General features: G+C 36.3%; 1 protein-coding gene across 1 annotated transcript; it reads right to left on the bottom strand.

Annotated features, from left to right (window-relative positions):
- Positions 1-13,825: 13,825 nt before the first annotated feature.
- On the bottom strand, positions 13,826-17,341 carry LOC149259585 (uncharacterized). Its single transcript, XM_089376345.1, has 4 exons — positions 16,902-17,341; positions 16,439-16,738; positions 15,326-15,485; positions 13,826-15,238 (listed from the first exon to the last, which is right to left on the bottom strand). Exons 1-3 carry the CDS (start codon positions 17,302-17,304, stop codon positions 15,481-15,483), a joined length of 708 nt encoding a protein of 235 aa, XP_089232471.1. The 5' UTR covers positions 17,305-17,341; the 3' UTR covers positions 13,826-15,238; positions 15,326-15,480.
- Positions 17,342-17,954: the final 613 nt, after the last annotated feature.

Here is a 17,954-nt window from a genome sequence, read left to right as displayed (position 1 = left end):
TTTGTATAGTTTCCTTCTTCTGTGATCTTGCAGGTACTTGGTGAAGCTGGGCAAGTGAGAGAGCAGGTAGCTGGAAGCTGTCAAAGAGGAGAGAGATTGGATCGAAGGACTAGCGCAAGACACAGGTTGGTTCATCCTATTCCTCTTCGTTTATAGTTCATAAAGAAGAATACAAAAGTAGTTTCCTCTGTTTGTTTCTAAGGTTGTTGTCACACCTTAGTGGGATAGAGTAGATCTAGATAGACACTTTTCCCAATAACACTATGATAGATCATTGCTTTGTGAAGAAACCTTGTGTTTCTTTCTCCTTCCTTTAAGCACTGGATTCTTGATTTCTGTTTCCATAGTATTTCTTCTTGTTGTCTTCTTTCCTCAATTTTATTAATCAGCTGCCCTTCCTCCTCTACTAGCCCTTCACTTCTACCTTCGTTGATTATTTGTTGTTGTAATTCCTTCATCTTTGTTTGGATTAACTCCTATTCCTTCTGGATGTTGCCAAATTCATCCTCATTCCATTTCTTTATTTTTCCTTTTAGATCTTTAAGTCTGAGTTGAAAGGTGTGCATCAGGTTTCGCCCTACTATCTCACTCTCATTCCACCACTCCTTCATTTTATCTACAAGGGTCGGTTCTCTTTGACAAAATGCCTCAAACCGAAAGGGTCTATTTTTATTTCCTTGATTCATTTCTACTTCTAGTTTAATAGGCTAGTGATCCGACCCTAGACATGGAAGAATTGATGCTTCATAGAATACATCTTTGTTAATGAAGAATTTGTCCAGTCGACAAGCTATGTGTCTGCTCCCTCCCCTTCTATTATTCCACTTATATTTTCCATTTATTTTTGGGATGTCCATCAATTTTATTTCTTTTTGTAAATATCTGAATTTCTCCGTTTCCGGCTCTTCTCTTCGCAGTCCCTCTTTTTCCTCCTCTAATGTTGTTATTAAATTGAAGTCCCCTACTACCAGCTAAAGTTTTTCTTGATGTAGATGGCTAAGCCTCTTTATTTGTTGGAGGAAATTTTCTTTTTCCACTGGAATGTGAGGGCCATATACTGCTGAGACTAGAAACCATTCTCTATTTCCTATCAGACAAAACCACCCTGTGAGGATTCTCTTCATACCTATCCAGTAGTCCACTGTGATCTCTACTAGGTTCACAAGTATTTCTATTCCACCCACGCTACCTCTCGCATCTATGGTCATGCATTCATACCTTGGTTTTATTTTACTTAATATATCTTCCATTTTCCCTCCTGTAATCTTTGTTTCTTGTAGCAGCATGAGTTGAGGTTTTTCTTTTCTTAGTCTCTGAGTTAAATGTCTCTGTTTGCCTCTACTATTGAGGCCTCTTATGTTCTAGGATGTAATTATCATTGGGATACTTTGTTTATTTGTTGGTATACCACTGATAGTGGTACCACCCTGCCTGTATTCACCAACATTTCTCCCATAATCTGTATAGATTCCTGTAGGTTTCTTCGGCCTCTTTTCTTTCCTCCTTTCATTTTATTTGAGTATTCTTGGGAGTTGTCCTGATGCATCCCCATATGTTCTGCCATCTCCACCTGTCCCTGTCCCTATTTAGCTTGATATTGTTGGAATGTTTCTCTGTATAGTCTTTTTTGGTCTTCTGGTATAAATCTTTCATCTAGGTGTCTCCATTCATTCAACAGTTTCCTCAACACCTCTTCTTCCATGCTTAATTCCTCTCCCTTGCTTGGGTCAATTTCCATTGTGGTGTTTTCCATCTTCTCCCTGTCTTCCTTCTCCTCTTTCTCTGCCAGCTCTCTTTGGGCTTTCCTCTTGGGGTTTGGCTTGCCTTGACTCGAACTGCTCTCCTTTCCTTTTTCCTGATAGTCCATAGTTTGGGCCTCATTTTCTTCTTCTTCTTCTCCCTGCAGCACTTCAAAGCTATTTGTTCTGCTCGACTGAGCTTGATATTCTTTTTTCCCTGTGTTGGGGTTTTCTTTTGCTTGTCTTCTCTTGCTTTTCACTTCTTGAAACCCTTCCTTATCTTCTTGATGTTTCCTCTGTTGTTTGTTCATGTTCTCTCCCTCCTCTAGGTTCATTGGACACTCCTTAAATAGGTGACCATACTCATGACATCTATGACATCTGAACAGGATGTGTTCATAGTCTAGAGTTTGCTGCCATACCTCTTCATGGTATTCTAGTTCCACTGAGTCTGGTATAGGTTCAGCTATGTTCATGTATATGCATATTCTCACATATGAAGTGTATCTTCCTTTTTTTGTCGTTTCTGCTATTTTGACAAATCTGCCTATTGTATTTCCAATGCCTCCTATATTTTTGGGTCCCAGAAATCCATTGGGAGACCGAATAACCTGACCCAAACCAGGGCTGCTAGAAATTTTTCCTTGTCTGGGTCATAGCATTCTTCCTAGTATCTCATAAACAAACCAACATTATAATGAAAGTAAGGACCATTTTCAAATACTTTTTCTTTGTCTCGAAGCCTCTAGCTCCCAGCTTGAGCTCAATATAACCTCTGGGCTACCATTTTTGCTATGTCCATTTTGTGAGGTCCTTTTCTATCGGCCAAACTCCGATGAACTTACATATTAGCGCGTGGTATTTCATGTAACTTCTGTATCGCTCCAGTTTGTTCATCAGAATGATGAATCTCAGTTTCTTTGTCGCACATGGTAAACATTTTCCTCTACTTCCTGCCTGCTATCGCGCCCCGAGGACAGGTCCTGACATTTTGTTGGTATCTCCTACTAGTTTTAGATTACTTATATTTTGGCGGGAACCCCCTTCCGTTGCGTCTCGGTAGGAGGGGATCTCTCCCCCCGCCCCCCCCCCCCCCCCCCCTTCCTCCTCTATCATTCTGACCTAGTTCCCAACCTCTTGATGTGCAGCTTTGCAGTTGTCGTCAGGTTTTTGGGGTCACGGTTCAGTTTGGCTCATGGTTGCCTCTCCATTAGGGTTGCAAAGCTCCACAATCCCCAAAATTTAGCAAAACAAAAAATTATAATATAATATAATATTAAAATATAAGCAAATGAATAATAAACGATAAAGAAAAGATAATAATAGTAAATAGATAATAAATAATGAAGAAATATAATAAGAACAAATAAATAAAATAGTAAATAACAATACTAGAGTTCTAATTAAGTATATATAAAAATAAACTATAAAATAGTAACAATAAGTAATGTTAACAAAAAGTAAAATAAAATAAGAAAGAGTTAACTAAGAGCTATACAAATAGAAAAAATAAGTAAAGTTATCAAAAAGTAAAAATGAATAAAATAAGAAATAAATAAATTAAGAGAAAATTTAACTTAAGTAAAACTTAAAATATTAAAATAAAAATTGCATGTTGACACATGGAATGTGTGCATGTGGTTCTCCTTCCAATGTTTGGTCTATTTAATAGACGATGAGGAATATGAGAGATCATTCCATCATCCATTCTCTTGAGAGAAAAGTGTTGTGAGACAAAGGATTCCCTGGAAATAGTACGTTGATTGAGGGCATAGGGGTGGCCAGTTGTAGAAAGATTATATGCAGCTGAGCCTACGGATGGGTGGAGAGTTGTCCCCAAAACTTTGTTGCGATTAGGAGAATCAAATAGCGTTCAACTCTGAAATTACAAGTAAGGAATACCATCGCTACAGGTAAGTTTCCTTTGCTCCTATTTCTCAAAAATTCTATGCCAATTAGTTGATTAGAGGTGTATTGATTGTAAATCGCATAATTGATCTAATTAGTTACATGTTTTAATTTCGGGGTTGTTACATAGGGGTTAGGAAAATACAAAAATAATGTGATGGAGACATATGGATTACTACAATGGTTTTTCTAGCCAAAGAAGCAAACATCAAAGAATTGGTGGAGTTGAGAAATACACATTTGGTTATCCATCACCTTGTTCATGGATCATTGCCTAAGTATAGTGAGTTGCCAAACATTATTGATCGAATCAAGAGTCTGAATCTAGTCCTTGCTGCTATTAGTTTCTTTCATGTGTTGAGAATAAAAAGTCCTGATGCACATGATCTCACCTATAAAGGTGTACAATTGGGCACATGAGTACTAATGAAAAATTGTATTCTTTCCCTCACAAATATTCCTTAACAATGGATTTGACATGCAATTTTCTATATCTACAAGTCTATTGGAGAATATACACCTCCAAAGACCCTATACAAAGTAATTAGAATTGCTCTCACACACAAAATTATTTGTCTATTACACACATGAAACCAAAATACATCACACATATATAGTGCATATTATGTCCAACAAATTCTAAAATAGGAAAATATTGTTGAGAAAATATCTTAAAAGAGTCCAACAACCAACACATCAAATCTGTTAATATACTATAAGTGTTATTTCTAAGTCATATATCTTTTAGGATAGAAAAACCGCTAATAAATATTAAAAATAAAAACCATTTTAAAATTACGTATTTAAAATATTTTCAATATACTCCACTATTATGTATGCTAAATAAAATTTTGATTCAATCAAATATTCTCAATACAATTAAATGTTATTAATGATAATAATTATGGTTAATTATCCTCAATTAACTATTACTTATAAAGAAAAGCTCAATATCCCATTCTCACATTTTCTCCTTCCCTGTATTTTATAGAATCGACAATTTTAAAAAACAATTCCAAACATAATTAAACAGCATCACCTTTGTATGTTTATAATGAAAAACAATTACAAACATGATTAAACAACAACACCTTTGTCATTGAGAATATATTTTGCTTCCAAGATAAAGAATTACAACTTATTCTATTATCTTGTCCAACTAATTTAATAATTCTTTCTGTTGTCTCCTTGCGATATATCGCCTTTAATTTAAATATTTCATCACGTTTTGTTCCTCGACAGTGCATTTTCCTTCGGAGATATTATTTTGTCCTCCTCGCGATATATCGCATTTAATTTAAATATTTCAGACATGATCAAATAACAACACCTCTGTCATTGATAATATATTTTCCTTACGACCTAAGGAATTAGTACTTATCTACTATCTTCTCCTCCTAATTTAATAGTTATTTCTACTGTCTCCTCAGATTTATCGCTTTTAATCTAAATATTTCATCATGTTTTCTCCTCGACCGTGTATTTTCCTTTGGAAATATTACTTTATTGGACTTTTAATTCCGTAGGTTTTATCACCTTTTTATTTAACAATCCTCTTTTAATTTAAAAATTCATTTGGCACTGACCTCCATGTGAATATAAGAGGTCGGGTGTATTTATTTATTTTTATTCTTACTACCGTGTCCTCTATTGGACTTTTAATTGCGGGGAATATATCACTTTTTTATTTAATAATCAGGTTTAAATTTAAAAATTGATTTTATGTCTACCTCCGTGTGAATATAAAGGGGCGGGATGGATTTCTTTATCGGGTAGTTTAAAGCGGAGGAGTTGAGTTGCTGGGAAAGTTATGGAAATTTCAGTTATATTTAGAGAAAATCTAGCAAGAATTTTTGTAAATCCAAGTTATAATTGTTAAACTTCAAAATTTTAGATGTTCTAGATGTTTTTGATGGTGCTGAATCCATTTCCACCATCAAAAACATGATTCAAACACTGCCTTTATAAATTTTTTTGAATTTTTTTTCCCAAATTCCAACCACTTTTAACCGTCTGTTTAATTCCTCGAAAACGACTCCTTCATTTATTTTTCAATCAATGATGTATTTCATAAATAACTTACCTGTACAATATTGCTTTATGCTTTTCTAGCTGGTCCGCCTTCATTTTCATATTTAACCTTAGTTTTGAGGACTTGAGTTAAAACATCCGATGATTATGTTCTCAATTAATATTTTTTAGATTTTAAAAGCAAAACATTATTTAGATGCTTTATTGAGAAGAAGGTTTCAAAATGATAATAACTAGCATTTGCACCAGATGTTGCAAAGGAAACGCCGTAAGGCATAAATTGAAAAAAGCAAATAGAACTAAAAAATACTTTGATAAAGAAAAAAATATATTGAACCCTGAAATCAATGCCCTATTAACTGAAACCACTTAGTAGATGTTCCATATGAAATGGGCATATGATCCAAGAGTCCCATCCCCAAACTGCTTCCTCTCTATGTAAAATTGTTTGGGTTATATTGTGATTCCATGGGATTGATGCCGACCTCGCAAGCAATGCCCGTCGTGAGTATAGAGGTATTTTGGGTGGCATGATTGGAGGAACAGTACTGCAGACTCTAATTCTTATGTTTATCACATATAGGACTCACTGGGACAGAGAGTTATTTACCTGTAATTCCAAATCTACTCTTTACTAACATTCTTCCTGGGTTTCGTAATTTAGTATATCGCTGGTTTTACCCATAAATTGCAGGCTTCACAAGCTAAAGATCGGATTAAACTTTGGGGAGGTTCAGTAGATTCAATCAAAGACAGTTTAAGGAAGGTAGATAAAGCAAACCCTTTATGATTTACTATGTGATATCTTGTATTAAACATAGATGTTTATTGTTTAGAAGATTAATCCTCTCATGTTATATAGAGATGTTTATTCACAAGATTAATCTTGTGGCAGGACAGTGAAAGAGATGACAGGGAGCAGTTATCTTCTAAGGTATGAAATGAGGATTGCTACACTGTTACTCTGAAGTGATGCATGTACTCTAATCCATCCACATCACCAGTTTTGGCAGGTAATATACATTTTTAAGTGTATTTGAAGAGGACAATGACTTCATGGTGAATTTGCTTATGGTGTCTTCTTCCACAATCAAGAACAAGGAAAGCCATTTTGTCAAGCTGCATTCAATTGTCTAGACAAATTTTTAATTCCCTCATTGGTTGTTTTCGTGGAATCACCCTGTTCTTTTATTGTAGGCTTTGACTTCTACAAATGTTGATTAATGGTATTCTATTTTCCATAACATCATGTGACTATCAGGTGATGTTGAAAAATATACAATCTTCTAAGACATTCAAGGGCAGGGAGAGTCATTTTGTCAAGCTGCACTAACTTGTCTAAACAATTGTTTAGTTCCCTCATTCATTATCTTCATGGAACCACCCTGTTCTTTTATTGCAGACTGACTTTTACAAATGCTGATTAATGGTTTTCTAATACTGATTAATGGTTTTCTATTTTCCCTAGCATTACGTGACTATCAAGTGATGTTGAAAAATATACAAATAGAAGGAAAACTTCACCATGTCTATGTGAATTTAAAACACATGACATATTTAAATGTGAAAATTATTTTTGTTTTTTTTAGGGTTTAACCTTTATCAAGCTTCAGGTTTAAATTTCTTGGTGAAGAGTTGAGGATTGAAACTCTCCTATGGAACATCCAGACTTGATCAAACATTAGATACTTTCAATGACAACATCACACAATTGAATAGATTATTCTTCCATCCAACATAAAGCTGAACCTGACATGAAACCAGCCCAACATAGACTCAACCTTCAACTTACAAAAATATAAATAACAAAATTCAAATAGCTAAGAAGAAAAGGACTACTATAGAGTGTATAAATAAAAAGGTATTAAAACTCTATAAATTCTATTCAAATAGCATCTACATTCTAACTTCAAATAGCAAAGTAGCACAATTAATATGTTCACTTACCTTGGTATCGTTTCTTGCCTCTTGGTTGATTCTTCGGCTTTTACATTGTGTGGGGGCACATTCGTTGATGTTGTTCACCACATCTACTCTCCTTTCTACTTGACTCGAACCTATGTCTGATGACATCTTTCTCTACTGGCGTTTTATCTTCTTGAAACATCTTAGTTATCTTGTTTTTCCCCCGGGGCTTGAATTGCTGGACAAATCTTTTCCAAACAAATCCAAGCTCATATTTCTTCCCAAATTGTTGGACAGATCTTCTCCGGATATAATCAATGTCATGTTTTTTTTGCTAAATTGTATTCTAATATCGTCTTCGAGCCTTCCAATATCATGTTCTTGATTAATGGAAACACCTTTGGCAAATGATTTCATGAATTTGCTTTTCATAAATCTCAGAATTTTATCTCTCTAAATCTTGTGAATAGTCATATGCCTGTCTGAAAGATTAAGCCATGCATATCTACATATTAACCAATTCAGACTTTCAAACTTTAAAACTGTGGATGGCTAATAAGATCCAGTCTTATCACAACGCTTTGAATCTAATCAGATTTCCATACAGACAAGCCACCTCTTCAGTCTTACATAAGTGCCGAACATATCTTCTTTAGACAAATCCGATGTCATGTTTCTTCCTAGATTGCCTTACAGATCTTTTCTAGACAATACAATGTCATGTTTCTTGTCATGTTTCTTCATATTTCTTACCACACACAAGCCACCTTTATATATTTAAATAGATTTAGTGGGTAGTTATAAGTCAAGGAATAGTTTGTTGAGCTCAGGGTAAATAGTAATCAAACTTCCCTATTTTCCTGAGTAAATTTGGCCTTAAATCTAGTTTGAATTATGACGGAAGTCAGAGTTCTGTTTATTGGAGGTGAACTTTGCCTGTGGAATATATTTTTGGAGTTTTAGTTGATTATCTCTTTTCAAATAAAGAATAAAAAAGAGTGGAACTTTTGACTCGTGGAAAAACAAAACTCACCAAAAATGAGGCGATATGAGTGCTGGATATCAAACATGGATCTCAATATAATTTCATTGCATCGACCTGGTTGTTAAGTTACCAATAATGTGATTTTGTACACGTTTCTCGTTTATTGGTAAATAATACATTTCTCCACCAACCTCTTTTTGTTGTCAATGAAACCATAATGTTTCTTAGAGAAATAATGTCTGTTACTTACGTGAGATAAAAAAAATTAAACCCAGATTTGGCCACTGCAACAAAGTAAGTCATTTTCCCTTAATGTAATTGTATTCTCTAATTATCATTTGTTTTTAGTTTAATTTCTTTTCAGGTTGTTGCATTTGTCAACTAGGTTCGTTTGTTGAAAGGATTAGAAATACATCAATTTTTTCAGAGTATTGATTTAGACTTGTTTCTTCATTGAATTTTATTTATTTCTAAGCTAAATGGATCACTCGCTACCATTTTTTTTAATGAAGTTCATATTTGCTTCCTCTGGAGTATACCTTCCCACCTAGATCTAGATTGGCACTCTCTCCTCAGCCTCCGTATTTCAATTTTGAATTGATTTGGAACCCTTTTTTCAATAAAAAGACTTCATCAGATCTAATCCATGGATCTTGGCATTCCCACTAAGATTTCATTGAATTTCTTTGAGGTCAGTTAGTTTTGTATTAGTTCTATTTTTTTTTACATTCATTTGTCTCTTACCTCACAACCTTTTAGCTTTGTTATTCTCTTCCATTACTAGCTTGCTTGAACCCAACATCCACTTTTCTCTATGATTTAGCCTATTACTAGCCACATTACACCCCTATCACTGCTCCTGCAGATCAAGATCTTATGCTGTTCACGGTATCTAAAAGTACAGGTCATGCAGGAAGTCGAATTGGGTAAGTAATGTTGATTCTTTTACAATTATATGCAATTTGCTGTGCTACCTCTTCTTTCTCACTAGTAACTTGAATGTTGGCAGACCTTGTACTCTGTTTCTCTGGGTCTATATGTGTATGCTTGTTTTTGTGTGCATGTGTGTACTCAATGGCTTGGAGTTTGATTGGTACTTATGCATGGCATGTAAGGTATGTACATTTCAAATGGGTCTATCTTTCTGTTGAAGTAGAGACATCAATGAATGGGGGAACTGAGTTGATGTCTCTACTTTAAATGGTTGAAATGAAAATACTTGGCAAAATGGACTAATTACTCTTACTTTGGCCGCCTGTATCAATGCAGCTCTTGCAGGGCTAAAATGTGAAGGAAAGGAGGATGAAGATTGTGATAAGTTATTGAAGAGCAATGGAATCGTCACACACAGTGGGATGCATTTTGGTGCACCTCAAACTTATGTGAAGTTGAGTATTATTGACAGAATCCAGACCTTCAATCTTTTGTTTGACAGGCTTTCAACTATTCATGGATGATAAGTTGAATCGCTCAATCATTGATGTGAGATCAACTATATTCCTTTTCAATGTTTAGAACTACAAATGCAGTAGTATCTTTAACCAGAAGGCCGAGCGACCATGGCAGGATGATACAAGGCTTTACAAAAGTTTATCCACTCTTCACAATTCTACAAGCAAATTCCCAAATCAGCGTTCTTTTCTCGGTTCTGTTCCAAATAATTTTGTGTATGTGCACCACCTACTCCTCATAAAAAATCATTCTCAAGATCGTGGAGGGCCTTCCACCTTTTTGTTGAACAAAGAATTAATGTCACTCACTATAGCAATTGAACTTGAAACTACTGCCAGAAAAATCATGAACAATGCGATAAATATGTCCTTCCTGGTTGAGATTCCATGGGTGTCTCTGCAATTAAAAAATAATTGAGGTTAGAAGTTACATGCAAGCAAGGTGAAAGACAAAACAAGAAATGAAAAAAAAAAACTTTTTTTCTACCTAAGAGCAATGGAAGCTGGGAAGATGAACCCAATACAAACTGTTGTTGTGGCCCCTGTGAATTGAAATGCATCCCAGATACTTGGTATGAATGATGCCCCAAGGAAAACGATTCCAATTAACCTAGCAGTGATCAAAGTGAACCTCTTATTATCCAAAACAAGATGCTTTTTCGCTGGAAAGGCAAGGCCATCAAGATTAAGTCTCGGGGGAAAAAAATGAGAGGAAAGACCAAAATCAGATGTACAACATAGGTCACACGAACAATGTCATTCAGCACAACACTGTAGGGAAATCCCAAGTTGGTGTCAAAATTGGCGAGGACATCATCCATGGTCTGGTCTCCAAATAGAAGAAAGCCAAAAAAGCTTGTACTTATGTATACAATTGAGCACAATACCAATGATGTGCAAACAATGGGCTGCATTTCTGAAGGGTCTTCAAGTTCATTGTATATGGAATGAACTGCATGGCGCAAAGACATCACAATTCATTATAACATAATTTTAAATGCAAATTCAACTAATGAACTCTAAGATACTACACTACAAGACTAGTGATGGAGGAAAATAATCCATACCATTGTAATGACAGATGTAAGCAGTCACAATAACTGGTACCACAGTGAAAAGCTTCAAGAACGAAGTAAAATCTTCAATATCTGGTAACAATCTTGGTGCTTTGACGGTGCCACTGATCAACTTTACAATCACAATACCAACCGTAATCACAACAAATACAACAACAAGTGCAACTGATAATGCAGAAGTGAATCTCAAAGAATCTGCTAATTCATGGAAATGAACACATCAATATAGGCATCAAGATTTGAACATCACAACTCCTAAGGAATAACCCATGATCCACATCCTTGAATGTATATTCCATATGCCATTTCTAACAGGGCAACATGAAAAGTCATACAAATCGTTAAGCAGATGCCATAAGTATGTGACATTCCCAAGATATGTTGAATCCCCTCATATAATTACAACAGTTTCTAGACATGTAAATCCCTCATAGCTGTAAGGTATGTATATTTCAAATGGGTCTATCTGTCTGTTGAAGTAGAGACATCAATGAATGGTGGAACTGAGTTGATGTCTCTACTTTAAATGGTTGAAATGAAAATACTTGGCAAAATGGACTAATTACTCTTACTCTGGACGTCTGTATCAATGCAGCTTTTGCAGGGCTAAAATGTGAAGGAAAGGAGGATGAAGATTGTGATAAGTTATTGAAGAGCAATGGGATCATCACACATAGTGGGATGCATTTTGGCGCACCTAAAACTTATGTGAGATTGAGTATTATTGACAGAAACCAGACCTTCAATCTTCTGCTTGACAGGCTCTCAATTATTCATGGATGATTAGTTGAATCACTCAATCATTGATGCGAGATCAACTATATTCCTTTTCACTGTTTACAACTACAAATACAGTAGTATCTTTAACTGGAAGGCCGACCAACCATGGCAGGATGATACAAGACTTTACACAAGTCACACAAACGATGTCATTCATCACAACACTGTAGGGAACTCCCAACTTGGTGTCAAAATTGGCCAGGACATCGTCCATGGTCTGGTCTCTAAATAGAAGAAAGCCAAAAAAGCTTGTACTTGTGTATACAATTGAGCACAATGCCAATGATGTGCGAACAATGGGCTGCATTTCTGAAGTGTCCTCAAGTTCATTGTATATGGAATGAACTGCATGGCGCAAAGACATCACAATTCATTATAACATAACTTTAAATGCAAATTCAACTAATGAACTCTAAGATACTACACTGCAGGGCCAGAGATGGAGGAAAATAATCCATACCATTGTAATGACAAATGTAAGCAGCCACAATAACTGGTACCACAGTGAAAACCTTCAAGAACGAAGTAAAATCTTCAATATCTGGTAACAATCTTGGTGCTTTGACGGTGCCACTGATCAACTTTACAATCACAATACCAGCCGTAATCACAACAAATACAACAACAAGTGCAACTGATAATGCAGAAGTGAATCTCAAAGAATCTGAAAATTCATGGAAATGAACACATCAATATAGGCATCAAGATTTGAACATCAGAACTCCTAAGGAATAACCCATGATCCACATCCTTGAATGTATATTCCATATGCCATTTCTAACAGGGCAACATGAAAATTCAGACAAATCGTTAAGCAGAAGCCATCAGTATGTAACATTCCCAAGATATGTTGAATCCCCTCATATAATTACAACAATTTCTAGACATGTAAATCCCTGATAGCTGTAAGGTATGTATATTTCAAATGGGTCTATCTGTCTGTTGAAGTAGAGACATCAATGAATGTTGGAACTGAGTTGATGTCTCTACTTTAAATGGTTGAAATGAAAATACTTGGCAAAATGGACTAATTACTCCTACTCTGGCCGTCTGTATCAGTGCAGCTTTTGCAGGGCTAAAATGTGAAGGAAAGGAGGATGAAGATTGTGAGAAGTTATTGAAGAGCAATGGAATCATCACACGTAGGCACTCAGGTGGTTAGAACTCCACGGGAGGTATCGTTAATGAGGCCTTAGCCTCCTTCCCTTGGACTTCTCTCTACAACTTGCGTTCAAGACTAGTTCCAAAATAAATCTAGATTAGGCAATATAAGTAAAAGTAATCAACAACTTGCATCTCACATAAATCTATGTCCTGCAACTATTCATCTGGTGACTTGGAATTCTAATTTAAGTTGTGCAAGTAATCAATTTTTAAGGCACTGGTCTCTAACTAACAATCTCAATAAATCTAATCAAGTGGTGCTTAATGAATATACTTGTCCATCAATTTTAACCAAGTTGCTAGGCCATTCAGTTGTGTCTCCTTCACTTGTTGGTTTCCAACAAGTAGTTCATCTCTTCATCCATAGGGACTACACCCTTAGTTTGTGATTAGGAGACAACTGAAACAGAGAGGGTAGGGATCAGAGTGACAGCCCCTGCGCTGAGCGTTGTCGCAATCCTGTGTACAATTCGGGTAACAACAAGGCCATCAATGGCAACCCAATAATACAAGTTTGCCCTTCACAGAGATTTCCAGCATGAGAGAGAACACAGTTCTATCCCAGAACAAGAAGGAGAACATAGTTCCAACCCTGATGTAGGCATGCACAAAGAAGAGATAGTCCAATGTACAAAACACAAAGGTTTAATTGGGATGGTAATTAAAATCGCAGATGGCTCATATTCAGATAGAAGATGAGGATGAAGACGAACCTATTCTAGTAGACTGTGCATGGATTTTTTGGATGAATCAAAATCAACGAGCTTGAGGTGATTGATAGGGCATTCTTCCATGGTGATATTGTGGCAACAACTTCAGATCCATAGAGTGGTTAATGGGGATCATATAATAGATTTGTTAACTCCCACATCAGTTACTATAAGAAACGTTTCCAGTAGTGATCTTCATCGAATAAAGGCATTTTTCCCGATGATTATGTCATTCATGGACCTTGGGTGGGAAGAATCGATGAATCGGTTGATAATGTGACAATTATAATTGATGATGGATCAAAATGCAAATATATGAAGGTCAACCCTGACTGCCTTATTCCAAACAAACTCCATTATCCTTACTTTCCAGGGCAACGTGTCCGGCATCAGCAATTTTAAAAAATGCTTGATGGTTGTGTGGTAAATGGACCAAAAGTAACAAGGAAGGTACAATATATAATGTGGAAGTGGGATGAGTTTACATGGATTGGATTGCTGCAACAAATCGTGTTTGCAATTCCCAGTCAACTGTCACTCTCGCAGAGAAATAGGACCTGAAACAACGAAAGTTATTGTTTTGTTTTTCATACATTGGTTGGCAGCTAGGCGACTGGTGTCTGCTTCCTACATCTGTAAGCGAGATTAGGTGCATGATTTCCATCCACTTTACCCTGATAGAGCCACTCCTAACAACAACAATCCTCCAGAGGAAGAACATGTGGTAGCTGTTCTCTGCGGTGAAAGATGGCACACTGTACATCCCAGTAATGAATACTTCTAGAGCATGGTTAACTGACCCCAAGAACTGGAATGTTGCTGTGAAGATTTTGGCAACCACTAATCGATTGGTGATGGAAAGTCACCACCCTTCTATTGAATCACAGTACTGTTATAATATGAACGCTCTCGTTACAATGTCGCAATTCGAGGATCAATCTAGCCTTGTAGCTAAAGAATGCGTTTTCTGGTTTCGCACATACTCATGTTATTTGAGTGAGAGGAACTCACGATTAACATTGTTTAACTGGAAATCTCATCTCAGTCAAAGACGTCCCTGCTAGTCGTGACTGTACATATACAGTGACTATTCATGGATGATTAGTTAAATCGCTCAATCATTGATGCGATATCAACTATATTCCTTTTCAATGTTAACAACTACAAATACAGTAGTATCTTTAACTAAAGGCCGAGCTACCATGGCAGGATGATACAAGGCTTTACACAAGTTTATCCACTCTTCACAATTCTACAAGCAAATTCCCAAATCCGCGTTCTTTTCTCGGTTCTGTTCCAAATAATCTTTATATGTATGTGCACCACCTGCTACTCATAAAAAATCATTCTCAAGATCGTGGAGGGCCTTCCTCCTTGTTGAACAAAGAATTAATGTCACTCACTATAGCAATAGAACTTGAAACTACTGCCAGAAAAATCATGAGCAATGCGATGAATGTCCTTCCTGGTTGCGATTCCATGGGGGTCTCTGCAATTAAAAAATAATTGAGGTTAGAAGTTACATACAAGCAAGGTGAAAGACGAAACCAAAAATGAAAAACAATTTTTTTTCTACCTGAGAGGAATGGAAGCTGGGAAGATGAACTCAATACAAACTGCTGCTGTGGCCCCTGTGAATTGAAATGCATCCCAGATACTTGGAATGAATGATGCCCCAAGGAAAACGATTCCAATTAACCCAGCAGTGATCAAAATGAACCTCTTATTATCCTAAACTGCTCACAATGCAAAAATTGGGTCGAAGTTTCAATTCAAGCAGCACTTTTAAAATACTCTAGTTGTAACATACATGCTTAAATATTCCCACACAATATACCATTTATCCTTGGATATTACCCTCAAAACTGGGCTAATTCAGCCTACGACCTAAAATGCATAACCTACAATGTTTAGATTGAATTACTTTTCAATTCATCTTATCTTTATTCCTTTCTAACAGAAGCCTGTAAAAAAAACTGTCAACGGACTGCTTCTAAATCAATGATTGCAAATAGTTAAACTCTTCACAAGGTACGAGGGTCTCCCTCGATCTCCAACATATTAAACACGATGCAATTATGATCTAAAGTCAGATGAACAGAAACACACTCAAGTTCAAACACTGGATTCAGTGATTAAAAGCAAGGGACTATCACATATTTACCAAGATTCAACTTGGGAAATATCACTGAATAAAAGCAGTGATAAACTGGTAATCCACCTTATGTTGCATCCCTATCCATAATCTTCCAACAAATTGGTCTCTTCAAACAGAAAATACTGATTATGATCGGTTGTTTTAACAACAAAGGGAGTGAGATTTTTTCAAAAACCATCAGAAGCAGAAAAAAAAAATAACAGAGGAGAAAGAAATAATTTGTCCCAGTATATGATTCTGTAATCAAATAAAAAGACTTTTATAAGATATGTTGAATCCCCTCATCTAATTACAACAGTTTCTGGACATTTAAATCCCTGATAGCTGTGAAAAGGCCCAAATGAAATATGATATATCTCAAAATCAGTGCTAAAATATTCTTATCAGGACAAGCAAAGCAGATTTACCCACTCTCTTGAAAGACTCTAGACATTTAAATCCCTGATAGCTGTGAAAAGGCCCAAATGAAATATGACATATCTGAAAATCAGTGCTAAAAAGTGCTTATTAGGATGAGCAAAGCAGACTTACCCACTCTCTTGAAAGACACCAACGGAGCTAAAATAAGGACTATGGTGAGAACGAGGATCGGAACACTTTCATTCCACCAATGAAATCCAAACCATTCTTCAAGTATACCAGCATGATGCACGCCATTTGATGATGTTCCAGATAGCACATTGCCTGCCCAAATCAAGAAAACACCTCCATCAGACCAACAGAGGCCATCACTGCTACATTCCTCCTGGCTGGTGAATTTTTCTTCTCTCCGTTTCTCAAGAACGAAGTCCCCTGAGCACCCATAAACCTTCCAACAGCGGCAGCCATGATCTGTAACATAAATAGGATGATCCACAAACCTAGCTTGAATCCCCAGTGCAAAACAATTCTATCTAAATGTACAGAATGGGTGTACCAAAATCCAGTAAAATACTCAGAGCAGATATTATTGCAAATGTGGGAAAGGTAAGAAAAGCCAATATCTCAAGTTTACCATCATTCGCTAAAAGGAATTCCAGGCGTCTGCGCGTAGGGCTCATACCAGGAATTACGGCATTACAGTGGCAGATTTGGTGCATGATTTCCATCCACTTTACCCTGATAGAGCCACTCCTAACAACAACAATCCTCCAGAGGAAGAACATGTGGTAGCTGTTCTCTGCGGTGAAAGATGGCGCACTGTACATCCCAGTAATGAATACTTTTAGAGCATGGTTAACTGACCCCAAGAACTGGAATGTTGCTGTGAAGATTTTGGCAACAGGAATTCCAGGCGTCGGCGCGTAGGGCTCATACCAGGAATTACAGTGGCAGATTTGGTTTTCTTCTGGCTGGCGTTTGCCGCTGTGTTTCTCAAAAACACGAAATACAGAGAAAAGATCGAAGAATGGGAGCATGATTTTTTTGGCCCCATAGATTCATTTACAGGGAACTCCGCATCGCCACCAGTATTACGCCAGGGGATTTGGGAAGGTTTATATGGGCGTTTTCCCAGCAGTGGCCAGGCAGAAACTAAGGAGTCAGTTCGGTCCAGATCCAACGGTGTAAAATTCTTTAATCGTCTAACAATCAATTATACGGTGCAGATTATGCCAGCGCAACAGCCAGGGGAGTTGTTTCCAGAGGGAAACGCCTTACGGCGTAAAGATCCAACGGTGTAAAATTCTTTAATCGTCTAACAATCAATTATACGGTGCAGATTATGCCAGCGCAACAGCCAGGGGAGTTGTTTCCAGAGGGAAACGCCTTACGGCGTAATTATGAGGAATTGGAAGGTAAAGCAGTGCTTTATGCTGATGTTATTAATTAATATTTTTTTGAGACTAAAATAGGTTTTAAAAGCAAAAAATTATTTAGATTTTTTTTTTTAATTATTTTAGGTTGAAAGGACATTGAGAAGAAAATAAGGAATGCTGGTGTTGTAATGCATTTTTCAATTTAAAATATAATTTGGATATATTAAAGATGTTTTTAGAATTTTTTTTTTTTCAATTTTCTAGTGTAATAAGGTAGAATTATCCATTTTCATTTTTACTTGTGAAAAATT

This window comes from Pinus tabuliformis, chromosome 6, assembly GCF_031772625.1.
Source record: "Pinus tabuliformis cultivar Carrire ecotype Pingquan chromosome 6, CPIR1, whole genome shotgun sequence".
In the NCBI taxonomy this organism is placed as follows: domain Eukaryota; kingdom Viridiplantae; phylum Streptophyta; class Pinopsida; order Pinales; family Pinaceae; genus Pinus; species Pinus tabuliformis.
The sequence above is the reverse complement of the archived record's forward strand: the minus strand, read 5'-3'. Positions and strand labels throughout refer to the sequence as shown.